General features: G+C 38.3%; 1 protein-coding gene across 1 annotated transcript in view; it reads right to left on the bottom strand.

Annotated features, from left to right (window-relative positions):
* Positions 1-27,464, bottom strand: part of odad2 (outer dynein arm docking complex subunit 2) — a 69,712-nt gene extending 42,248 nt beyond the window's left edge. The window contains exons 1-9 of the mRNA XM_065242812.1: positions 27,132-27,464; positions 26,699-26,856; positions 26,149-26,332; positions 24,596-24,702; positions 22,254-22,393; positions 21,374-21,490; positions 11,083-11,300; positions 10,646-10,789; positions 9,300-9,444 (exon numbers count right to left, since the gene is read on the bottom strand). Of these exons, the coding sequence (XP_065098884.1) occupies positions 9,300-9,444; positions 10,646-10,789; positions 11,083-11,300; positions 21,374-21,490; positions 22,254-22,393; positions 24,596-24,702; positions 26,149-26,332; positions 26,699-26,856; positions 27,132-27,349 (1,431 nt within the window). The 5' untranslated portion in view covers positions 27,350-27,464. The remainder of the gene's footprint in view (positions 1-9,299; positions 9,445-10,645; positions 10,790-11,082; positions 11,301-21,373; positions 21,491-22,253; positions 22,394-24,595; positions 24,703-26,148; positions 26,333-26,698; positions 26,857-27,131) is intronic.
* Between the last annotated feature and the right edge of the window lie 470 nt (positions 27,465-27,934).

The following is a 27,934-nucleotide window of genomic DNA, read 5'->3' as shown; positions in this document are numbered from 1 at the left end:
AAGGATTTACAAACAGAGCCGAAGCATTTCCGCACTAGAACAGCGCCATGGGATTTTTTTACAAAGCATTACTTAAAATGTTTCTCATCTCACCATATCCACAGGTACAGTGTTATCATGTACAATAAATCCGTAAGATAGAATTTACAAACATTTAAAAACAGATGCATTTGTTTAAAGCAAAGCATTTATTTATTTACCAGGATAAAGGTGAAGCCGCTCTTTACACCTTCTAACGTCTTATAATTAGTCCTCATTTATGTCCAAGAGACTCAATAATAATCGTTTACATTCAATCCTTTAATCTTTCATATTTAAAAGCGTTTTTGTGCTGCTGCGCATTCATGTGTGTGATAAGCAAACCCGCGTTGTCATCCCGTTTATAGGCGCATATTACTAATGCGCTCTTTAAATAACAAAAAACATATTGCGCCTTTGAGACTTTTAGACTTTAGAGCAGGTTTTTGTTGGTCAATGGCATAATCTATTTTAGTTGCCTCAAAATAGCAACGTGCCAACAATGCGCCTGAACACACCTCGTTTTCAGACCAGAACGCCCATGGGCGCAAAAGTGGGCGCAAATGCATTTGCTATTTAAACAACGTTGGCAGTAAATAACATAAATTTAAATCTACAGTAAGTTACCGGCAACCAGCTGCATAAATACAGCTAATTTTTTACAGTAGCTCAGGAGATGCATTGCATTTTTACATAATACGCGTGCGTCGAACGTCTGTGTACATATACGATGCAGGCAAATAAACTATACTATGCAAGGCTGTGCGTTCAACCGTGCGCATATGTTCACAAATACGTAAAAAGACAGACTATACTCTTGGCTATAGGCCAACTTTCTTAAAGCATGCTTTAAGACCTTTATGTTGTAATATTTATCCTAAATCTATAAAAGTACAATTATGAACAAATACCAGTCACAAATAGCACCAAATGATTTTAAATAAGGAAAGAAGAGAAGACTGGAAATGCATACAACAAGAGTAAACAAAATAAAGGTGTGAAAAAGACCTGTATTGAGAGTGAGGAAAAACTGAGAAAAAGAAAGATCTTGAGAGGAAAATGGGAGATATAATAAGACATAATAAGCAAGACTTGTAGTAGGATAAGCAAGATACAGACCAAAAGAGAGAAAGAGGCACATATGTTGCCCATATTAAGTGGCTGGACTAAATGTGAACCAATACTAGTAGTGAATCCACTGCACTTTTTGCTTTGCCACCCCCTCTGTCTTCAAAGCATTCGATGGGATAACGCTGAACCTTGTAAAAACACAAAGCTATATTTAGTACTGATACCAGGGAAAAGAAATCATATCATATGCTTTCATTTTCTAGCAGCTTTGGTCTCAACGTGCTTTAGACATTCTTTACAACTCAGAAAACATCTGAAGGTCTTTTATAAAGTAAATCTCTGTCTCTCTTCTGAAGGGCCTTTACTGTCAGCGGTGTGAAGCCTAAGATGTTAAAGAGAGATCTCACACGCATACGGATAAAAGGTGCGAACATGAATGACTGACAGGTTTATCATATGATGATAAATGAAAAAGTTTGTGCCACCTATCAAATGTGACTGGAGGAAACGTCCAAACTATCTTAAGAGAGAGAGAGAGAGCAACAACAGCAACAGCAATAAAATACTTAACATTGATAGATAGAAGTTTAGTTTGAGACCCAGACAGTAGGTCACAGCATAAGTTAAGAACTAATGCTACTGATGAGTAAAACTATAAACAATTTCTTGTCTGTCTAGAATATTGGATTCTGATTAGAAATTATGTCATCCATCAGCCTAATATTCCTCAATAACCACAACACACTTAAGGATATCACACCACTCTTCCTCTCCAGGTTCTCCTTAAATCATTTACATAACAAAACAATAACAAATAAAATATTTCAATTTGTAATAGCAAAGGCTGTGACAAATTTAAATGTAATGTTTTGAATTAATAAAAGCTTTGAACTAGCAATGGCAGACCATTACTTAATGGCATAAGAAAAAAGTCTCACACAAGATTTTTGGGGCTTCCTTGCAATACTGTAGTAATGTTAATATTATACTAATAATAATTACACATTATAAGGTGATTAATCAGTCATTATGTAATAATAACACACTATTATTCCTTCATAGAAGTAATCCATATGGCTCCAAGGGGTTAATAATGGTCTTCTGCGTGTAATCAGTGCAATTTTGTCAGAAAATGTTCATATTTCAAACTTAAACTATAATAACTAGCTTCCTGTAATGGTGCCATCTTGGACTCGCGTTATTAACGAGAAAGTTTTACTGTGGGTTCACATTAGAAGCGAGTTCAACAATTTGCGCAAGTAGATTACGTACAAAGTCAATGCAAAGACGCAATCAGACGTGTTCTCGTGTGGGGCGAATGATGCGATATGGGCGGCGCATTTGCCACGAAAACACGCGCAATTCGCCCAAGTTAAAAAAATTTCAAATCGAGCGAAAAATTCGCATGACGAAGTTAAATGCCGCAAGTAATCTAGAGCGAGTGTGTACGCAGCATTACAGCAAGTGAGAGTTAGTTGCCATAGTTGCGCATTTACTCTTTTGGGGGGTTTAAAGTCAGAAGTTGTTCCTTGATCCCTGTTTTCTACCATTATAAAGCTTGTAAAAACAAGGCCATTTACTAAAATAACTCGAAATGTGTTTGTCTGATGGACATACTGTATGTATCTTGGATTGCTTGAGGGTGAGTAAATCATGGGGTAATTTTGATATTTGTCTGAAGTATCTATTTAAGTGGCGTGCGACAGGCTTTAGGGCAGAAATACCTCCTTTAGTTTTAAAGGTCCAATTCTTTCTGTGTTTTTGAAGCTTTGATTGTGTTCACAGAGTGCAATATAACATGTGTTCATGTTTCACATGTAAAAAAATGCAGTATTTTTCACACAATTTACTTATCTGTATAGCGCTGTTTTCACTGTCCTCAAAACGGGCTGATATCTTCCTTGTTCTATGAAGTCCCTCCTTTTAGAAATACGTATCGAGTTCTGATTGTGTAGCTTGTTTAGTGTGTTGTGTTTCGATAGCAGCTTAGCTTGCCATCAGCTTAGCTGGCGACTGACGTATTCTTGTGTTCTTCAGACTGTTCTACTGACGTCATTAAAGCAGAAAGTAGAGGGCAGTAGTCCAAACCAGCCGTTCACTGTAGGCTTTGAAAGGCGAATTCTGTTAAATAAAATATATCACCTGGCAGTGAACTTTGAGCTTTATCATTTTACAGGTATTATTTATGCTCTAACAGCAACATTACCAGTGATGGGAATAACGGCGTTATAAGTAATTGGCGTTAGTAACTGCGTTATTTTTTTCAGTAACGAGTAATCAAATAAATTACTGTTTCCCCCGTTATAACGCCGTTATCGTTACTGACATTAAAATGCTGCGCGTTACTAAAATTGATCTTACTTTAGTGATTTTCAGCCGCGTATGCTCACTCTCTCAGCCAAACACTGTTTTTCTCTTGTGTGTGTTGTGAGACACATAACGGATGATGATTGGCTTAATTTCCATCGGTAGCCAACCAGAGGCAAAGTTCACAAAAAGGCCCGCCCACACGCGCAGTCCAAGTCCGAGGAGCGAGCAGCAGTGTTAGAAAGTCTGAGCAACTTGGTCACTTTGTCGCTAGATTTAGCAACTTTCTATCACTTTAGCGACTTTATAGGACAAATCTAGCTATCTTTTCCGGCGTGGTTGGAGACTTTTGTAGACTGACATGAAAATACGCGTCGTTTTCTCTTCTCAACGAGCAGCGGTGCTGCTGCTGACTGTGCCCTATCTCAAAGCACTGACAGGCAGCTCGGTCATCGCGCATCAATCACTCCGAAAACACCGGCGACAGGGCGATGGCAAGTACAACAAGCTCAAAGGTAGCGGTCGCAAACACGAAGTATAAAGCACTACTTTTCCATTGTTGAGGTGAAAGGCAAGAATGTTTGTGTAATGTGCAAATTATGCCCATGAAGAAAAAGTCTCTCCACGTCTGTGGCAAGTAATTCTGATCTAATAAAGCACCTCACATCGTCACATGCTGCCACAAAATTAGTGATTTCTCTTTAGTATCCATTTTTGTCATTTAACATATTTAATTTTGTAAGGGGCATTCAAGTTATTTGAAATATTAAATTTTTTTAAGTAACGCAGTAATTACTTTTCCTGGTAATTAATTACTTTTATAATAATGTAACGCAGTTACTAACTCAGTTACTATTTGTGAGAAGTAATTAGTAACTATAACTAATTCCTTTTTTAAAGTAACGTTCCCAACACTGAACATTACACACTAACCAGGGTTTATAAAATGGGATCAGAAAGAACGTGACCTTTAATAGACAATGTAACTTGTCTGTATCTTATAAATAAGCATGCCTCCACATGTGTTCACATACAGTACATTACACACAAAGTCTCTGTAAAAACTTATTGCTATTGATGTAATCCTACTGTAACATCAGGAATAAGAAAGAAATTTAGCACAAATGCAGGGTATTGTCTAGTTCTAGCTGATACTTTAAAAACAAACAGGTACCCTTTAAACAACATGTGCAGGTCCAGAGCATCACACAAGACAGCAGCTTCACCTCACACTAATTTTAGCACTGACTCTGTCCAGTAGAGGGAGCAAAACATCAAAATGGCCATTAGAGATATCAAGAGCTATTTCATTCTGACTTCTTAGAAAATTCTTGCACAACCATGTAACAGTGCAACCTTTGCAGATGTTCAAAATTTAAATGCATTTCATAACAAGAATCATTTTGAAACATACAGAGCCTCTTACTTGTTCCTAAGTCCTATTGATTAACATTCAGAAAAATAAGCAAAACCTGGAGAAACTGAACAGAACGTAACCAAGTCACAAAACACTGCTGTGAAAGAAAACTAAGATTAGGCTATTTCCTGAGCAGACACAGACATTCTGTAACCTTTTAGTCAAATTGGGTGAGTAATAAAAATCAGCCAATCACGCTGGTGAAAATTACACATGCTTTTAACACGTAACAGCATTAGGGCACAATTACTTACAATACAAGCGATTAATGAGGAGCAGGGCAGAACGGGAGAATTGGGAGAAGGGAAAGTGCGAGAGAATTTTTCTGTGAAACTTTGTTTGCCTGCCATATTTCTCTAATTCGAGCCAATGAGGCTGTTGGGCCAAAGCTGATGAGACAAACAGCCTGTGACCGCCTCATCTACACTCCGATGTGAATGTGTGAATTAAACTTGAAACTTGTTCTTTGACCCATCCAGGCAATGACTGAATGTTTAACAGTTTACTGCGTGTAATATGTTCTGCGGTCCAAAGGCATGCCTGATTTCTAAATATAAGACTAATACTGCCATGAAAACATCTGTGTGCACATTTCACATTATGAAAGGACACAGTCACCGGTGCAAACTGCCCTTGATACATGTACACAGAAAGGCAAACATGAAGACATGTAAATGTACAGCCGAGGCAACGTATACTGGAAATGTATCTGTTAGCTAAACAACAATTAAAACATAAGTCGGATCATTCATGCATCACCATATAGAAGTGTAATCTCCCAGTAATACAAACGTACGCCTATACCCTCGAAAAGACCAGAAGAAGGAGAAAAGGAAGGAAAAACGGATCCCTCGCTCCAAAAATAAAACAGATATTTAGTTTGGCACAGGCTATGTTTTAGCTTCTGATGGTAATGACATTATAACTGCGCTACTGGACAAACCCTCATAAATAAGATCTGTGGCTTCCAGACAGATAAAATGCAAGAAAGGGTACGTTACAAACACATCCTGTCTCAGAGCCAAACGCAGCGCTGTAACGGACACCTCACACAAATCACTAAAAACAACTTTTTAAATGCACTTTTTAAAGCGTAAAATTCGTTGAAAATCAAACCACTTCTTTTTATCAAACTATAGCTTCTTTTCTCTGAAATAAAAGGGATGAGCACCTCCCTAAGGGAAAATCAGATCCATTATTCTGTGTTTCACTGGGCTTAAAATATCTACCTGTGGCTGAACTTAGTCTGGCTGTTTTCTTTAAGTGATTTATTACTACACTGGAAATCAAAATATGCACCGTGTACTCTGGTGTTTAAAACAACATATATGCTCTTTTATTATTTGGAGCATTACCTCAATAAAGCTATCTATTTAGCCATATCAAAATGTAAAAAAATACAAAAATCATGATTGCATACACTGCCAGAAAAAATGGTCAGAATGGTCCCTAGCTGTTATTTGGGCAGTACTCTTTCAAAAAGTACACCTTTATACCTATGAGTATACAGTATATTGGTTCCAAAGTGTGAATATTAGTACCTCAAAGGTACATACTCGTACCAATAGGCATGGGCCAGTTATCGGTTTCAAGGTATACAGAGGTTTTAAAGAGTCAAGGTTCTAAAACCACTAAAACATTTTCTTTGACACCATTTCCAAGGTATCAGCTTTGTTTACACAAAACTAATTAAATCATTAAGTTGTGTAATTAATCTGATCTTTACATTTAAAAGCCTGAAAATAGTCCCTTGGTTACTTTCAATAGCATGGGACTATTTTTGGCTGCTGCGTAATATCATTGTGCCACCTGCAGCCATGTTACGGCAGCAAAGTCCTTGGTTATTATGCCAGAATGAGAGTATAGTTCCTAGCCATGTCGGACTAGAAAATCGCATTTTCATTGGTCTTAGTACACGATGTAACTACAGAAGAGTCAGAGTCAGACCAGAGATTGGCTGAATGGATTCCAAAATGGTAAAAATCAAATGTTTAACTCTAGGGGTGCTGGAAAATTAGCTTATTTTCAAAAAAGTGGAGACTCCCTTTAAAATATATATATTTTTTCGAAAGAATGTTATAATTTAAAGGCTTTTTTATCTTGCATGCATGTTGTATGTTGCTTAATGTTGTATGTTGCCAGCACCGCTCGCTCTTGTAGATTCATCCTCTACACAATATTAGGAAAATTAGACCTTTCCTAGATGAGTATTCCACACAGGTCCTGGTCCAAGCTCTTGTCCTGTCCAGGCTGGACTACTGCAATGCCCTACTGGCAGGGATTCCAGCCTGCACAACCAAACCCCTACAGATGATTCAGAAGGCATCGGCAAGAGTGGTCTTCAATGAGCCAAAGAGTGCGCACGTCACTCCTCTCTTTGTCAAGTTACACTGGCTTCCTATAGCAGCTCGCATCAAATTTAAGGCTCTGCTCCTGGCCTTTAAAACCACCACTGGGTCAGCACCCCCTTACCTTCACTTACTTATAGAGCCTTATGTACCCTCTCGATCCCTGCGCTCTGCCACCGAGCGACGGCTTGTGGTGCCATCTCAAAAAGGGAAAAAAATCACTAGCGCATACCTTCTCAGGAGCTGTTCCACAACTGTGGAATGATCTGCCGGTCGTGACACGATCTGCTGAGACTGTAGCTGTCTTTAAGACTCGGCTAAAAACCCATCTCTTCCGCCATTACCTCACTTCCTAACAACGGACTTACTATCTCTCTTTAGTTACCTTTCTCTTTATCTCTTATTCTCTATTTACAGTTCTCTGTATCTCTACTTATCTTATGAAAAAAAAATACTAACAACCCCTTGGCTATGTATATTGTGTTGGACTTGATGAGACTATTTCCAGTGCACTTATGTATTACTGTTCTTGTGTTGCTATAATTGCTTCTATTGTTTACCTCACTTGTAAGTCGCTTTGAACAAAAGCGTCTGCTAAATGACAAAATGTAAATGTAATGTAAATGTTAATGTATGTTGTGTCCAGTTGAAATGTTGTTGTTTGTATATGGAGACATTTGAAAATACACATTTTAGTGTTTCAATGGCAATACCGCAACACTTTGTTTTATCATACCAGGCCATGCCTAGTACCAAATGTATACATATTTGTACCTAAATGGTACATACAAATCTTTTCAAAAGATACTGCCCTAGTGTATAGTAGAAAACCCTACACTCTAAAACAATGCTTGGTTATTGGGTCAAAAAGGGATGAACCCAACCCAGCATTTGGGTAGAAACAACCAAAAATATGGTAAAATTACAACCCAATGGGACGGGTTCGTCCCTTTTTTGGCCCATAGCAGGGTTGAAAAATTTTAAATAAGTAATGAAACATAATTTTTGAGAGTGTATCTATGGACAATGAATGGACTATGTCACGAGAGAAGTGGTATTAGAGTTTATAATCTGGTTTTGAGTATAATCTGGTCTACATGGGCAATTTAGCATAATAAAAAATAGACATTCTGCATAAAAGTTAATTATATAAACACATTCAAATGCACACTCATATGCTGTGTACAGTATTAATAAATAAATAGTAAAGCAACTATGCAAAGTAGCTGTGCAAGCTACAATATAAGAGAGGTAATAAAACAATGACTGCAATATTCAAATATTACAAATATTACATCAGGAAATGTTTTTTTATGGATAGGAAGTAATAAAAAACACGTAATATTGATTCAAGAGTTCTACTTTAGGAGTTCAAGAGGATGTGGGAAGACACGGCTATTCAAGGGCAACAGAAAGGATCCAGTAATACAATGCTACAGTAGATGTATTTTTACAGTTTCCTGTCAGTAGCAGGGGAACTACATGTCTGTGCTGAAGTGCATATATTTTAAAGCAGCGTGTTTTCTGAGCAAGTGTTCAGCTGAGGTGCAGATGAGGACAGAGGTGTTCTTAAGCCATGAACTTTTAAAGCCAGCAAGTGCTGGCCCAGAGTGATCAAGTTTACTTTGGGACCCATGAGCTGGCGAATGAATTCAGTTCATACTATGTCTACCAATGAGGCGACCAATAATGCATCATCGCTCTGGTGGCTTGAGCTCTAAACAGCTGTAAACCTGAGACTTCACCAATAGGTTGTAAAATATAAAAATCATCACATTTGCACAGCAAAACTGTATACATATGGTAAGATACCGGAATATTATAAGCTGTCTATTTAAGCTATAAAATGGAAACATGCGTAAGATATTTGCAAATAAAGTAATTTTATTTTAGAAAGACAGGGAAAATAAACTGTCTGAAGTATCTCTGCGATGTGTCAAAAATAGAAACAGGGAGTCCACCGAGCTGTGATGCGTCGCAAAATACGCTTTCAGTGTAGACAGCTTAATTGATTATAATGGGAGCGATTTAGTTTTGACATGTCACATCTGGTGTACACTCATGAGAAGTCTTTGTAAACCCATTTTTTAAGGTATTGACACAGATGTGTACATATCATATATAAAAATTTTTTTTACCTTTAAATATTTGACAAGTTTCTGGATTTGCCAGTACTCTGTAGGCAGGTTGGTGGTGGTCTCTGCACGTCTGTCTGGCTGTTCTTCATCCTCCTCACCCTCTGATGAACTCTCAAAGAAATCATCAGCTCCTCCTGGGGTCTTACTGTGCACACAAACACATATGAACCCATTAGACACATTCGCATTCAATCTGGCCCACATTTTCAGACGCACGCTGTGAGAAGTCTTTTCTCAAGGTTGAACTGAGAAATATTACAGAAAAAAAACTTTTATTAATAAACAGAGCTTAACACGCCAAATATAAAGTAAATCTGAGGAGAGTCAGAGCAGGTGCATGCCAAACCACAACAGGCCCTTTGCTGAAAGCAGTGGTAGAATCCACTGTAGAATGAATTATTGCTCCCTAAAAAGGCCTTTGTGTCAAAACCCTTCAACAGAAAGACTGTCAAACTCAGGGGTCTATTTAAAGTGCCATCTTAAGCAGTGGCTTCAAATTAAACAGCAGGGAGATAGACAGAACAGAGCTCTACAATGAAATGATGATGACTGGAGCGCTCATTAGAATGAATCGGAGATCTCTACACACGCACGCACAAACGCAGATGGCCGTTAAAGCGGGTCGGGCTACTGAAATGAAAGTTCGGTGAAACGAGTCGTGAAACTCTGCACACACACAAAAAAGGCCAGATGGACTTGGATATGTTTTCCAGGGGATAACGCAATTGCCGGACACCGGTTAACTCTTTGTACTTCATGCCATGATAAACACTTACAGTGTTGTACTGCAAGCGTGCCCGATTCAAATCTGATGCTCTTAAGCACGGCGCACATGAGTGATGCTGATTGTAAAAGGCTCTATTAGTAGACAAAAAAAACTGTGGCTACACCCGGCTGGATTGTGTACTCTGGCAGGCTGCGTTATGGGGACAGCTGGAGTCTCCACTCTCCATCGCCAAAGAGACAGAGAGGAGTCAAAGACAGAAGAGGGTTATCAGGCCAAACAGAAACGGTTATTACAGACCACTACTCCCAGAAGAACCAGAGAACCACGTCGTCTGCACACCAACCTGAACGGTTGCTTCATCCGTGTCTTATTAAGGGTTATAAAAAAATGAAAACTCTTCCACAGATGAAATAATCTGCTCCGAAAGCCTTTATTTTCGAATTCAGCGATTGAATATATACAGTATGTTTGGCTGGAAGATCAATTGGTTATTTAATTATGCCTGTTCCTTCGAGAGAGTTACTGCAATGGTTAGGATTTTTACCTCTGAGGAAATACTGTATCACACATACAATGAAAACAGCTATTTCTTTTCAGTAGGATTATTATGGTGACATACATTTTTTGAGAGGACCGGCAGCCTGGCAGAGACGATTCGGAGAAATTAGCTCTTTTTTTGTTCTCCGACGCCGGAGAATTTGTGCAGTATGCCAAGACCTTCTTGCTTTCTCCACTTCTCACAGACCTCTTCTCCTCCACCTTCCTGAAAAATCAGACATTAATTAACACACATTTTAAGCACCAGAACGCACCAAATGAATACGTTCTTTATGCCAAACCACGACTTTACCAATTAACACCCGCAGGAGAAGATCTCCTGATATATAAGCCACATAACTTTTTTAATCTCTCAAAGTGTGAGTGCTTCAACAAACCACAAGCACACCAGCACACACTGACTAAACCAGTGTCAACATCCTCTTAACAGCCTGCCACATACATGACACGTGGGTGTATTTTTGGGGACATTCAGTGGGATTTTGAATTATCACTTACTCATAAGGGGATGTGAGGCCGAGGTTCTTCCATTTTAAAGACGGTTCAAATTTCTTCATCTTACTGCCTGGCCTGTTTTGAACAAGCTGTTGTCTCGACTTCTCGGGCGCAGTTTTCTCCCGACGGTCCTGGGACCTCAGGGTTTGGCCTGTTTTTTCTCCATCAACTGTTTCCATGTGTTGAATCTCTTTAGATGGCACATCATGAATGGCAGAGTCCTTATGAATAGAAAGAAGATGGTCAGGAAATGTGCCTCTCTCAATTTTCACCAAAAAGCAAAGACTTCTATTGTTAAATAACCCCTTATTCTGAATCTCTCATTTAACTTTCAGCGCATGAACTTACTCTCAACTTACTGTGACATATTTTCCATTCTATAATATTATGTTGTTTCCTTATTGCTTTATAGGGAAGACATCTCTGTGCTAGCTGAGTTTTCTCGTTCTAATAAGGAGACATATAAAACTCACTTATGAGTTTTAACTCACATATAAATCTTACTTATGAATCTGTATCCCTGAGCATTTATATAACACAGCTTTTCTTAAAGGTCACTGCCAGAAAAACAATTCAGCCTTAGAGTTATAAATAGAAACATGTTGTCAAAAGTCTGTTAATTGCCTATACAATATAAGAGGTTTATTGTTTCTGTAAGTTTCAAGAAGTGCAGGCTGGCAGTTTGGCACACACTGAGAAGAGCCTTTGTGGCAACGCAACAATATTTTTTGAAATTCTGAAGGACTCCATCATTCTCTGTCCACCACATCTTTACTGCGAGAGCCTCAACAGGACACTTATGAATGTTTGTAGTCACAGGCACCTGCTATGCACAATATAGCCTGTTTAACCATGGCCCCTTCAGTAGCTTCATCTTTTTAAGAGATGTATGGCGAGGGAAAAACAGAAAGAGAGAGAAAAATGAGGCAGAATACTGACAAAATTACTCAAGGGAAAAAGCTTTAAATATGGCACAAGAGACAGCTGGGCTAAGCACACTTTGTCCCATTCATGGGCTTGTTTGCAGTTAAAGGCCAGAGGTACGATCAGCCAAAGTTACAGTATATCCATTTCCCCATACCACTCCACCCTGCTTCAAAATTATAATTAAAGTAATAAACCTGTACAAATTCTGTCCAATACCACTCTAATATGTCAGTAAACATGCCAAACACAAGCCTGAATGTGCTAAGTAAACCTCAAACTACTGTAACATCCAGCCAGGCTTGGAAATTAAGCAGGTATGTAGGAAAATGCCAAAAAATCTTGCTGTATAATTTAATGTAATATCGCCATGATATTTTTACTCTTACCTGATTTTATAAGCATTTTATTTGATTAAATTCAGAAGTATTTGACATAAATGAATGACACTGTGTGTTTTTGTGTGATCAACACATGTAAATATAAAATAAATATTAAAGTAAAGAAATGCCTCTTGATCACTTTGATAAAGAAACAGAGAAACAGGTAAACTACGGTACAAAAGCTGTCATTGGGGCGGTACTCTTTAAAAACTACACCTTTGTACCTAAAGTGTGCATATTAGTACCGAAAAACAATTCAGCCTTTGAGTTATGAGAATAAATAGAAACATGTTTTTGTATGATGATATTAGTACACAGTGTTGGGGGTAACGCATTACAAGTAACACGCATTACGTAATAATATTACTTTTCTGAAGTAACGAGTAAAGTAACGCATTTCTTTACATATGCACACATTAATATTTGAGTTACTTTTTAAAAAAAGTAATGTGAGTTAATTTTCAATTTAATGAATTCATTTTAAAAATAAAATATTGAATTAAACTGAACATATTCATGTAGAATTACGCACTTTGTGTGCCTGAGCGGGAACAGTTTGAGTCAGAAACAGAGATGGCAGGCCAGAGCTTGACATTTTTGCGATCATAAAAAACACCTGCAAGGCCTCAGCCAAGTAAGAAAAGGTAACGCGAAAGTAACTTAAAAGTAACGTAAGCATTACTTTCCATTAAAAGTAACGCAATTAGTTACTTTTTTGGGTAGTAACTTAATATTGTAATGAATTACTTTTAAAAGTAACTTTACCCAACACTGTTAGAACATCAAAGGTACACACTGGTATCTCAAAGGTCTGTACCTAAATGGTGCATGTTAGGGCCTTTTTACAGAGCCCGTATTTCGTTGCTAAAAACAACGTTATTTTGTGTATTTGGTGTAATACAATGTGTTCGCGTTTATGGTTGAAAAACACATTATTTTCCACATATTGTACAATATTGTTGCTCCTCTATGCCCTGCCTCCCTGAAACGCATTGATTTTGTACAAAGCTTATCGTTCCTAAAAACCCAGTGTCCTCTGATTGGCCAGCTAACTAGTATGTTGTGACTTGCCTGAATGCCTCTGACCTAGGCCAGAAATGTGACGCTCCTTACCATGTTTGGAAGATTAGCTCACCAGGGTTTCCCGCAGCATATTTCAGTTAAGGCGGCCCGCCTAAGCTTGGAAACCCTACCGCCTTAGCTAACTTGTCAAAAAAAAGGCTGTCGAGTTCCTCTTGGAGAATTGTGCGTACGCGCATCACACCACATGCGGGGACACGCGCCACCTGGCCGAAATAAGAAAGACGTGGTCCGGACCGTCACTGTCTGGAGGATTACTAGCCAGTTGATAAAACATCTCTGAGAATAGCGCGGACGTGCTTCACACCGCGAGCGTGCACGCGCACCACACAGCCGAAATAAGATAAGCCTTGCTCCGTCATTTCTGGAGGAAAGCCAGTTGATAAAACACGTGTCCGTGAGAACTGTAAGTGGACTTATGTTTTGGGGTTATTCAAGCCTGTTATTGTATAAGTCTATAGTTCTTCTAATTTTAAAGTAAGTTAGCTGGTGATTTTGTTATTTGAGCAACCTGCTGGCTAGGTTTCATGTGCCTGTTGATTCGATATAATTGTTGAGCGCTCTTGCTCACTTTATTTATGTGCATTATTTACATGCTACAGTAGTTACACTCCTTTAAGATAATGTAATTAATAGTGGGAAATAATCAGTTTTTACCATTTTTGCGCTATCTATCATCGTTCGCCAGACAATCTACAACATCTGCTTTAGTTTGTGTTTATTAACCCTTTAGTTTCACTTCATAACGCAGCTATTCCCATAAGCGGTATCTGTTAAAAACATTCAAATTCATTAATAATCTAGTATGTGTTCATTTTTTGTCATAGTTTCTTCAAAATTAAGTTTTATTTGAGTATTTTAAAAATAAATATTTTATTTATTTATTTTATTAAAATATTTTAATTTTCATCATGACGCATACGCCCTGCCCCTTTGATTGCCACGCCCTTTGGCCCCGCCCACCCGCCCAACCCTACCACCTTGACTAATACATTTTCTGCGGGAAACCCTGCTCACAATGCAATTCTGACAGGAGTTAATATCGTCTTTACTACCTTATCAATGTGAGCCGAATCTGATCCAGAAAACACAGATGACCAAGCTGATCAATCAACTTTGCCAGCAAGACTTGAGCAGGATGTAACAGATTGGTAAGGTAAGGATTACTTAAACATAAAACCATGTCTGTATTTGTGATAGAAATGACCAACAAGCGTTACTCTGCACTGCACTGCGTTTTAATCATGGTTTAGTCAGTAGTAAATTCTTTAAATATGAAAGCAGTCTACACACAGGCTGTGAGTCAGAAGCGGGCGTAATTATGATAATGACCGCTGTGTCCACGTCAACAGGCCGAGGAAGTAAACTGTTGCCAACAATCTGTGTTTTTGTTATAGTCCAACAAAAGAGATTTAAGTTGGAAATGATAACTCACATCATCGTTTACTTTGGGATTTGTGCCTTTTGCATATTGTTAACATGTCCTAATACACACTTACCCACCAAAAGAAATGTAAAATTGTGAATCGGATAATTGGTGCTCTTTAAAGGGAACCATCCCAGTGACCGCTTTTGTACCTTTTCTTCTGACAGTGTTGAAAAACAGTGTCTTCAAAACAGTCTTTCTGTCCTAATTTGACACAAAGCACATAGTATGATACTGTATCTATCACCTAATAAGTGTCACCATTTTCAGTAGCTCAGCCCTGGCTGTGCATGTTAAATGAAAAGTGTCTGATCTAATACAAGACTGAAAATGTATCAGTTCCTTATGCAGCTGACTTGAGGAGATACAGCATGTTGTTTTTGGCCGGTGTTGAGTTGGACACAAAAGTGCACTGAGGGTTTCTGGGCTGAACATTCAGGGTCCAGTGGTTGACTGATAGCTGAAGGACCAGAGCAGGTCTGAGACTTATTACAGCAACTCAACGCAATCCAAAGCACGAATCTATTCTCTGTTGAAATCTTCATGCTACAAGAGTCCCCACGGTGCGTTAAAACAGCATTATCTGCTCTCAAATCAACATTTGGCAGCTAGATTCTGAACAAAACAAAGAATCTCTAAATGCAGCCCTCAAAAATGTATTGGATGGCCTGAGAGAGACATAGAAAAAGACAGACATACAAAAACAAGACAATGAATTTCAAAATAAGGAAATGAATTATATGAAAATATACAGAACAAAGAGGAATTTGATTTGTGGCTATGCAGACTGCTTTTATGACTCTCTTCATGACCTCTGTCTATCACTCATCCGAGGTTGATCCTTACATGCAAACATGAAAGTCTGGTTTAAACTTAGACAAACATATGCTTGCGCACTGAACGGCCTTCCTGGCATCATTGCTTCAAAGAATAATAAAATCTGTCTCCTCGCTGCCACCAATAATTAAACACAACCTGCAAGCACATGGCCAGACTTGTTTGAAAGCCATACATAAGGTCCTGTGTCCGCCAAAGCATTAAAATGCTGCAAATGTTAGGCGCTATTCGCTGTGTCCACTTGCCAGTGTTTCTTTTGCTACGATACTTATGTTTTTTTATCAGTTGTTTTGCGATGCACCGGTTGGTCGGTGTGGCATTTGTCCCTCCCCTCCTCCACTGTGACTAGACAGCGGAATAAAAGTGACATTGATGAACCCAATGTTTTTTCCAAACTTTGAATATTTTTCAACTTTTATCAACCGGTAAAACTTCTTTTTTTAACGTGGCGCTTCCATTGGAAACAACTAAAAATATACGCTGGCCTCAGGAAAATACTTGGACAGGGGCTTATTCCACACGGAGAACATTTGTCTTGTTTTACAAATATGTATAAATAATGTTCGAAAGCTTTGTAAGTAAAAACAATTCAAATCCCCACCAGAAGTGCAACAAATGTTCAGTGTGTTAAAAATAAGCAGTTTTACTGTGCAGGCTATTTCGATCATAGCACTTTTTTAACATTTTCGTAACAATTTTTTTGTTAAATCAACTGATATTCCTTTTAGCAGAATAATGCGATCCACAACATCTTTTGTTGATCCAGTAACAACATTGCTATTGATCAATTCTTGCACTTTGATTTCAGAGCAGCTTTTGTTGAGCAGTATCTCAGCTTCAGCTCCTCTATTATTTCTCATAGACATTAAGAGTTATAGCACTTTAGTCTGATCATTCATCAAAGCTTGAAGCGGAGTCGAGCTACTGAGCACAGACTCATGGGAACTGTTTCTTAAATAAAGAAGATGAAGCCCGTCCTGGACACGACACAGTTTAACTTGGACACATTTACTGCGAAAGCTCAGGTAAAATCCTCCTGCAGACTTAATCTGTGTCTGAAAACCGGTTCTTAAAGCAAAAAGAATGGATGAAAAGATCATTTCATACATTCTGTCCTCGAGGTAACTTACGGGAGCACCAGACGGAGGTTTTTACACTGGCAAAGCAGTGAAAAACAATAACTCTATTAGTATATGGTATAGCGGTAATCTTTCTGGCTTTATTTTCCATCTGCAAACTATATTGGTGAGAGATAAGATCACCATCATTTAGCAGTGAACGTAAAGAGAAATCTGTCCCAGTGATGGAGTTTCCGTTTATATTGCTCAAGGACAGAATTATGTCGGTTATAAAACAGCCAACGGTCGGTATAAAACATTAGCGTGGGTCTACGGGCCTGGTTTTAAGAAGGGAAAGTGGATGTTAAAGGAATCCTTTTGTATGCATCCACCGTTTGGCCAGCCAAAAAAAAAATCGTATTATTATCTTAATTATTCATAGTATAAATAGCTAAATATTTTATCATGTTAATGTTGCCTGTCCTTAAAACAAACCGTTTTTCCAAAAAAAACACATTATTGTGTCACTCCTGAGCAATAGGACATAATTGTTTAAAACTACAAATACAATTGTTAAAGATCCAAAGTGTTCATTAATCTTTATTCAGAAGAGACTGGCCTGTTCATTCTTTCACACTGTTGTGATTTAAAAAAACGCACAGTGACAATGAGTCCCTTTCTCCCAATCTGTCTCTATCCCTGTTTTGTTGTGACAAGCAAAGAGAGAGGCGTAGACATTAGGTTGTCCATTCTTCCCCTTTGCTCTGTTCTCCTCATCTGTGATTAATCTATGGCTGCATTCCTCACACCGCAGGCTGAGAAGCGAGAAGCACGGTGCCAGTTGACAGACAGCTGTGCTGTTTGTGTGTCTATGTCTAATGTATTGGCCTCATTCCTGAGGTTTATGTAGCCAATATTTCTCATCTTTAAATGACAAGCTTTAACCAGGGATGAGCCTTCTGGTCATTTTTTACTACTTGAGTGTGTATTAGATAGAAAAGTCAGAAGATGGATTAGGTTTGTTCTGTTTTTATCTATTGTTAGTACACGTAGACATGCATCAGACTTGCTTTCTGTTTTTCCAGCATCTGGCAGTTTGTTTCTTCGCTGTGTTTGTAAGGTTAGTTGAGAATTAACGCATGTTTTCCTGTCTGTTTGCAGAACTGTAAATGACATACCTAAATAAAAACTTTTTTTGGCACTTGTTGACTACTTTTTTGCGCCTGTCTAGTAATGCCAATTTATGCCATTCAACACAAATCCATCTGGCTGGTACAGGGCATCGTGCAGTAAATAACATCTGCTTTAATTCACCAATAAGACACCTCTGCTTCTGGTGACAGTAACATTTTTGGCTTCCACTTCTTTGTTTTTATTTTCGAGACAGCCAACATTCGATTCTCGCAGCATGTGTCTGTCTGTTTGTGGCTTACTTATCCGATGATATCATCATCATCTGTAATCCAGACCACCACCGTCGCGCTCTAAGCTTTGTCAAAACTCACACATCTCCAGCTCAGGTGCCTTGCGGGGACAACTGCAGAAATCCATCTAACATCTGAGTACTGATGGCCTTTTTAATATTAAGAGATTGATTATATAAGTATGCCACAGTTATGTGGAAACTGTTTCTAAATTTTTGATGATTAGTGCATAACTGTCAATTATGTCATTCGAATGTTAGTATTGCCCAGAACATGGTGAGGACATCCAAATCCTTGTGGTATGGAGCAGACGCTACAATGAAAACTCTGTCATGTGTTTAAAAACTGCCATCTGGAGCTTTTAAAGGAATAAATCAGGCAATTATCAAATGTTGTCAATATTTTCTCAACCTTATGTTTTTCCGACCCCCTATGGCTTTGTTGATTCATCTGAACCAAAACGTGGATTTGAGGTTTTGTGGTTGTGTTTACGATGAGAATGGATGGTGGCTCTTAAGTTTCAAAAGGACACAAAAGCATCATTAAATAACTAAACACGACTCGTGCCGTATATTCCAAAGTCCTATGAGCTTGGCATAAACTAAACTACAGTTGCAAGAAAAAGTAAGTGAACCCCTAGGAATGAACTGTTTTTCTACAGTGATTTGCCATAAAATGTGATTTGATCCTCATCTAGGTCACAACAATAGTGCCTAAGTTGACAACACACATATAATTCTAGTTACTTGTGCCTTTTTTGAAAGCAGCCATTAAAAATTCACAGTACTGGAGGAAAATGTTAGCCACCCATAGACTAATTATTTTAATAAAAGCTAATTTGTGTCAGAAGCTGGCAAACTGGAGTCCAATTAATAAAATGAGTTTAAAGGTGTGGTTAAAGGAATATTCCATTTTCTTAAAAGAAAAATCCAGATAATTTACGCACCACCATGTCATCCAAAATGTTGATGTCTTTCTTTATTCAGTCGAGAAGAAATTATATTTTTTGAGGAAAACATTGCAGGATTTTTCTCATTTTAATGGACTTTAATAGAGCCCAACATTTAATACTTAACTCAACACTTAACAGTTTTTTTCAACGGAGTTTCAATGGACTATAAACGATCCCAAACGAGGCATAAGGGTCTTATCTAGGGAAACGATTGTCATTTTTGACAAGAAAAATAAAAAATATGCTCTTTTAAACCACAACTTTTCGTCTAGGTCCGGTCCAGCGTGACCTAACGTAAATGCGTAGTGACATAGGGAGGTCACGTGTTACATATATAAAACGCACATTTTCGGACCATTGTAAACAATAAACTGACACAAAGACATTAATTAGTATCAGTTGACATACAACAACGAAGGAACGGTCCTCTTTCAACACACTTGTAAACACTGGGGCAGAGTTTCGCGTTCGTCCTCTGTGACCTCTTGACGTCATGACGTATTGCGTGGGGTCACGCTGACGCATCACGACCGGATCTGGACGAGAAGTTGTGCTTTAAAAGTGTATATTTGTTATTTTTATTGTCAAAAATGACAATCGTTTTGCTAGATAAGACCCTTATGCCTCGTTTGGGATCGTTTAGAGTCCTTTGAAACTCCGTTGAAAAAAACTGTTACGTGTTGATTTAAGTGTTAATTGTTGGGCTCTATTAAAGTCCATTAAAATGAGAAAAATCCTGCAATGTTTTCCTCAAAAAACATAATTTCTTCTCGACTGAACAAAGAAAGACATCAACATTTTGGATGACATGGTGGGGAGTAAATTATCTGGATTTTTCTTTTAAGAAAATGGAATATTCCTTTAAGTCCTACTTTGATTAATTAAAAGACAATCAAAAATTTTAAGATTGCTGTCTTTAAGAAGCATCAGCTCTAATGAACCATGCCACTATCAAGATATCCGTTCAAGAGTTGTTGCACTCCATAAGGCTGAAAAGGGATACAAAACAATCTCAAAATGTTTAGACATCCATCAGTCTACAGTTAGACAAATTGTCTATAAATGGAGACAGTTTAATACTGTAGCTACCCTTCCTAGAAGCGGGCGCACAACCAAGATGACTCCTAAGGCACAATGCAGAATACTCAATGCAGTAAAGAAGAACCCACAAGTAACAGCTAAAAGGCTTGAAGACTTCATTGGAACTGGCACACATCTCTGTTCATGAGTCTACCATACGTAAGTCTTTGAACAGGCACATCATCTATGGCAGAACATTATGGAGGAAGCGGCTGCTCTCCTGAAAAACATTGCTGTGAGCCTGCAAAAGAGCACCTTGGCAAACCCCAGTGCAACTGGGAAAATATTTTATGGACTAATGAAACAAAAGTTGAATTGTTCTGGAAGAACACTATGGCATAAAAAGGGCACCACTTACCAATATCAAAACATCCTCCCAACAGTGAAGTATGGTGGAGGGAACATCATGATTTGGGCATGCTTTGCTGCCTCAGGGCCTGGACCACTTTTCATCATCGAGTGGAAAATTTATTCTAAAGTTTAGCAAAATATCCTACAGGATATTGTCAGGGTGGCTGTCCGCCAATTGAAGCTCACCTGGTTGGTTGATGCAGCAGGACAATGACCTTAAGCATTGACGTAAATCCACTACAGACTGGCTTAAGAAAAACAAAATGTGCCATTTGGAGTGGCCTAGTCAAAGCCCAGACCTTAACCTGTGGAATGACCTCAAGAAAGCGGTTCACACCAGAAATCCTACATGTGTCTGAGTTTGAAAAGGGGAATTGGTAACATTTACTTTTGAACGATGTGTAGGTCTGATTCAGAACTACTGAAGGGACTTGCTTGAAATAATTGCTGCCAAAGGAGGTTCAACAAGCTTTTAAATCCAAGCACTGTGAATGTTTAATGGGTGTTTCCAAAAAAGACACAAGAAAGTAAAGTCATTTGTGTGTTTTCAGGTTATACACATTGTGTTTGTTTATTGTTGAGACCTAGATGAGCATCAGATCACATTTTACGGCACTGTAGAAAACCAGTTTATCCCTAGGGGTTCACATACTTTATCTTAAAATGTGTCATACTTAGAATTTATACATGTATCGCAAAATACTATTTTCACTCATCCCTCAATTTGTTTTTTGAGTTTGACCTTTTATAATGAAAGTAAATGTGTATTTGAACAATACCTGTTCTCTTACAGCTTCAGCAAAATGGAGAGACTTGTTTTTCAGCAGCGTGAAGAGATCATTGTAGACATCACTTTTTTCCCTATAAGCGTTTTCACCTGCTTCCCCCTTGACTTCCTGTAAAACCAAAATTACAACTGTGAATGTGAACAGAGAGATCAGCTACATGATGTAGTTTATCAGTATTTTTCCCATGCATGTTGAGATATAACGGCTGTCTCAAATGACCAAGGAATCGTATTAAAAACACACTTTTACCTTCACAAAAATGCACATAATTGTAATTCAAACACTTAATCTCTAAGGTTTCGAGAATAAAAGTCTAATCTTTACAATTAACATCACTGTCATGTACAGCAGTTTCAAGCTGACCTCAAATTTACAACAAACAGGTGAGTGTCAGAAAGAATTTAACAGGACATGGTTGAGGACAAGAGACCCCGCAGGAAAAGTACTGTGAAGTTTTGTAAAGTGTTCTGAATAATAATGATGCTGTGGTGTGTAAAACGTTGCCTTTGATTAATCGTACATGCATTAAGTTCTGCAGGGCCGCTAAAATCACTTTACATACCCGGATAACCAGATCTGGAACACGACCACAAAACTGTCAACTTTTCACTTTCGCTTACGTCATGTTTTGGAAAGTGTCTGTATACCGAACCTTTCAAACACAGATTTACATTTAAAACACTGATGGGATACCTTAATTTCCATCTGTAATGTGCTCAGGTTAGGCTTGCGGGGGAAATGCCCTGTTAAGGTTATCTAGCTTCTGTTTAATAACATTCATGGCACATATTATCGGCAGTATAGTAGTCTGATTCTTTATATTTACTGAATCACTAAATGACTGTTATTAGTTTCTTAAGAGTTTACTCACCTCATCAAGGAAAACTCCAGTAGTGGTGCAAGTAATGAACATTGTGGGCTCTGTGTCACAAGTCTCAATTATAAGAGAGCAAATTTCTCCATCCATCTGCCTCCAGGGAGAAGAGCGGCAACCATTTGAGAACACATAATCTGTAGGATCATCCAAAGGAAACAAGACAGATTTAATAAAGGAGAACAGTAGTTTTTTCTGCAGGCCTAGCTAGGCCAATAGTTTAGATTTTTACTGGCCCTTACAATATTTTAACTGGCCCCCTCACAAAAAATATTGTTGGGAAAAATCTTTTAACAAAATCAAAAGACTTAGCTGTTCAGATTGGTAAATTGTATGCTAATAAATGTCGCAGTTATTCTGGAATTATTGTTGCAGACTTACAATCAAAAAGTACAAATACCTCAAATTTAATGTAACCTTTAAAGGAATATTCCATTTTCTTAAAAGAAAAATCCAGATAATTTACTCACCACCATGTCATCCAAAATCTTGATGTCTTTCTTTGTTCAGTCGAGAAGAAATTATGTTTTTTGAGGAAAACATTGCAGGATTTTTCTCATTTTAATGGACTTTAATAGAGCTCAACATTTAATACTTAACTCAACACTTAACAGTTTTTTTCAACGGAGTTTCAAAGGACTATAAATGATCCCAAACGAGGCATAAGGGTCTTATCTAGCAAAACGATTGTCATTTTTGACAAGAAAAATAACAAATTTACACTTTTAAAGCACAACTTCTCGTCTAAATCCGGTCCAGCGCGACCTAACGTAAATGCGTAGTGACGTAGGGAGGTCACGTGTTATATAAAACGCACATTTGCGGACCATTGTAAACAATAAACTGACACAAAGACATTAATTAGTATCAGTTGACATACAACAACGTAGGAACGGTCCTCGTTCTCAACACTTGTAAACACTGGGGCGGAGTTTCGCGTTCGTCCTCTGTGACCTCTTGACGTCACGTTGGCGCATCACGACCGGATTTAAACGAGAAGTTGTGCTTTAAAAGTGTATATTTTTTATTTTTTTTTGTCAAAAATGACAATCGTTTTGCTAGATAAGACCCTTATGCCTCGTTTGGGATCGTTTATAGTCCTTTGAAACTCTGTTGAAAAAAACTGTTAAGTGTTGAGTTAAGTATTACATGTTGGGCACTATTAAAGTCCATTAAAATGAGAAAAATCCTGCAATGTTTTCCTCAAAAAACATAATTTCTTCTCGACTGAACAAAGAAAGACATAAACATTTTGGATGACATGGTGGTGAGTAAATTATCTGGATTTTTCTTTTAAGAAAATGGAATATTCCTTTAAAAATAGATCACATGGTCAATTTAGTCAAATGCTAGACAGTGCAATGTTGACACCTCTCAACAATAAAAAGCTTATAATAAAACTTTACTTCTGAAAGGTTCATAAAGTGCAGGTTCCCCTGGGACAGATGGACACTCCTTGCATGCAGCCCTGCCAATGAATATGACTGATCTCTGTTCAGGAGCTGCTGCTCAGATCACCCCAAAATAAATCACCCTTCTCCAAAAACCCCTGCCGTCACTACCACATGCTCCAAACCGCCCTGCGCATCCTCTCTCCCCTCTTTATTTACATAGAAGCTTCCAATTTTACCCACCATACGGGGACACATTTTTCAAAAGAAGCCACATCTATCATTCAAAATTTGCAGGCCGCACTCCTCTGTCCAAAAATGGTTGATTGTTATGGCACAGAAAATCTACCCGTTCTCCTTTGGGAGAGAAGAAGATTTAATAAATCTTTTTGTAAACTGAAATCTGACATCTGTAATGGTTTCCATGTTGCCGATCTTTTTACATTTAAAGGATATCCAGCGTTGCCCAGTAACTGTGGTGGCTTGAAGAGTGAGGGAGGGTGAGGCAGAGCAAGTAAGAGATGGAAGTCTGGGACATCCACAAAAATGTCATAGTCAAAATATAAAATCTGGTGAAATGCATGTTGAATGTACAGTAGGGGGGCACAGTGCAAACTTACATTAAAGTAGGTGATCTGAAACAATGAGGCACTCTAAACATTTTGTTATATTTATCACAAATATTAATAAGATAAATTTGATTTAGCTCTCTTGCAGCTGCATTGTCTGAACAAACCCGTAAACTCAAAGAGGCTCTCACTCATGCTGGAAAACTCCATCGGTTTAATCCCAGCATCCAGAAAGCATGCATGTGTGTAAAGAGACAAATAAAGAGAAGGAAATGTGTGTGGGATAGATTACTCAGATTGAGGGTGAAAATAAGTCTAAAAGTGACTGAGTGACTTAAGCTAAAGTGATGGAGAGAAGGAAGAAAATGATAATGCAAACCTGATGTGTAGCGTACAGACTTCAGTGCCCTGCTTTCTCCTGTTCCACAGAACCTCTTCAACTCATCTACCTCTATATCAACAGCTGTTGGGCTTAGCCTGCCCTCTCTGGTCAAACACACAACATAGAATATAAATACAAATGAACCATAACCTATTTATAAATAAGTGAATACTTACTGTAAATACCTTATAGTGAAAATACTCATTTGTTAAACTGAACTAGTATCTTTCAGAAATTAAGGGGGACAGAAGATAAACAGGGGCAGTTTCCCGGACAGGGTTTAGATTAATCCAGAACTAGGCCTTGGCTATATTAGGAGATTTAAGCAGTGGCAGACAGTGACTTTTTTCGAGGGCACACAAGGCGAAGTTGGTCACAACAAGTACAGTATGTTCGCCATTTCGACACGTCAAGTGAACCTATTGTGCATCACGTGTTTCGTCAAAATAAGTCACTGGATTTAAGTAGTTTTTACAAACAAACCTTACAAATAAAACAATACTTGTGTGCATATTAAGACAAAACAATGGCACTGATATTTGTTAAGATTTGTCCGTGAAAACATGCATTTTAGTCGGGAATTAGAATACGTCCTGTCTTGGAAACTCCCCTTACGGTGCATTCACACGGGGCGTAAGCGTTGACGCTTCCCATTCACTTTTAATGGGTGACGTCAAGCGTTGGCAAACTGAATTGTGGATCCGTCGGCGCCGCGTCACTGTCGTTGCTCACGGCAGAATTTGAACATTTCTCAACTTTTCAAGCGGCAATGCGAGCGTCAGCCAATCAGATTGCCTTATGCAAATAACCTAGGCAGAGCTAGCCAATTACGTTTATGGAAGACCGGGGCATGTGCTGCGGCCCCTGTGATTGGCTGTTGGCCACGCCTCAGACAAGCCTTCCGTTAAGCGTTAACGCTACCGCCCCATGTGAATGCGCCGTAAGACATTTAAATGTATGCATTTTGCTGATGCTTTTATACAAAGAAATTTACAGAGCAAAGAAAATCACTTCACTCGTGTAGAATAAATGCAAAGCGTGTCACAAGCTTTGCGTTTATTCTACACCAGTGAAGTGTCTTTCTTTGTGCTTTTCAGTGGGTTAAATGGATGTGCAGAATGACTTTTGCATTGATCTCTTTTTATAAACTCAGAGATACGGATTCGGATGCCAATTAAATTACCACACGATCTTGGTGTTTGTCAAAAAACAGTAGGTAATTCGGCCATCTTTATGCGGGTAAACGGAGAAAAACACCAATGAATAAAATAACTGACTGCCTCCTGTAAATGATGAAAATACCTTTACGTCCCCATGAGAAACAAATAATCGTCCAATCAGGGCTTAAGACAACCAAAATTAGGAACTTCTCCTATTGGCCTCTTAAAAGACATGGGTGACACACAGTGCCAAAGTCACTGGCGGTGTACACACAGCATAACTGTGTTACAGGAATACTCATGGAGACGTGGAACATAACAGATTGCTTTGGCAAAAGGCAGTGTACAGTACATCTAGAGGTATGTGCCCTGTAAACAGGAAGTGTGTACCTGGTTATCTGTGTGACAGCTGTGTTCAGCAGTTTTGTGTCCAGCTGGTTCAGGATGTTTAACAGGTTCATTTTAAGCTCATTCCTCTCACTCGGCTCATCCTCTTTTATTTCCATCAGGAGGTCCCCTTCTTTCGCAATGGCAGAGATGGAGCCCAGGATCTTCATTATTGGGTTCCTGTTAGCTGAGGGGCCACAGTGTACACATTTATTTACAACATCACACAAAACATACTTTCACTCTTCCTTCTCACTCTTCATTACTCATCGGGTTTATTCCAAGATTTTTTGTTTTAATATTTGTTAACCAAAGGCTTGAGGAAACATTTTAGAAACTAAACGTAACACTATTTGTGACATGCTCAAAAAATTGCATGTATTGAACCAGTGTGGCCACTGTACTGACTGCAAAAGTGCCACCCACAATTGTAACTTTTTGTTAAACAGGTTCAAATAAATAGGTTTTTGCTAAATATGGTCGCAAATAAAAATCACACACACAAAAGAGTACAGTATTTATCAGTATGGAAAATAAGTATTAGGATACTCACCCTCCAAACAGGCCTGAACTTCCTTTATCTTTTTAACTTCAGTCAGTTGCAAAAGAGTGGAGAGATGGTAAAATGTGTACACTGTGATGTCAGGTGGGTCAAGATGGAGAAGGGGATGCCCATCCTTATTAGACTCTCTGGACATAACTGATTCACCACTGAAAAGAGATACAGTAGCAGATGAAGAACAAAAATACTAGCACATAAACAACCTGAATCAAAAAAAGATGGATTATTTTACACATACTGTAGGAATCAATACATTTAGCACATGAATACATATGAACTGTGAACTACAAGTAGCATAAAGTTAATTATACAAGAATATTAAATTACGTGTAACCCTTATAATTTTTCTGAAGTGAACGTCATATATATACTGCAGGTCTCCTATCACTGCTTGCATTGAAATGGGAGTCCAGTATGGTATTACCTGATGTCATACTCTGTATCGAAATCAAAAGCATTTAGACATGTTTTCCATTGTAAAGGCTCTGTGAAGACAAGCTTGGCTTCCTCTGGGTGTTTAGCGCTGAACTCCTCCGTGAACAGCACGATTTCACTGAGTATAGCTTCATTCAGCGGGGTATCCTCCAGTTTATCTTCGCTACCACTGACCCACTGAACTGCCCTGGAAAGTGCTACCCCCATGTCGGACACAAGATGCCTTTCACGTTACAACAAATAAAAGTTTAACACTGCTAGAATTAGGTCAAGGCTAGTTAAATATGTGCATTAAAAACGATACTAGACTCGAGTCGCGAAGTTTTTCGTTTATAACGAACTTTTATAACGGATTTTTTTTAAATATTAGTAACTGTTAATGATCGTTTTGATTTTTAACACTCACTAACAGACGTGACTAATAGTCCCGTGCAACATTAACAACTCTCCTCCCTTTAAATATGCTCTCTAGTTTGCTAACTTTGGCCGGACGGTGTTCATGTCAGTTTCTGAGTAACCATAGCAACAAACTGAGGGCTGGATCCAGTAACTTGGATACAGCCAAACAACGAAGAGCTGAGAGGGACAAAAAGCGTGAGTGAGAAAAACGTTTGGATTTTGTAAAGTAGTTTTTAATTTTTTATATTCTTTACTTTTGGGTTATATATAAATATACATATTTTTTATTATTTCCCCCACATTATAGAAAGTAAACTCGTCAAAACTATACAACAACACAAATGAACAAATGGGAATTATGTTATGACAAAAATAAATTAGTTAATCAAAACG

Source organism: Paramisgurnus dabryanus, chromosome 1, assembly GCF_030506205.2.
Source record: "Paramisgurnus dabryanus chromosome 1, PD_genome_1.1, whole genome shotgun sequence".
NCBI lineage: Eukaryota > Metazoa > Chordata > Actinopteri > Cypriniformes > Cobitidae > Paramisgurnus > Paramisgurnus dabryanus.
This window is presented reverse-complemented; position numbering and strand designations above follow the sequence as displayed.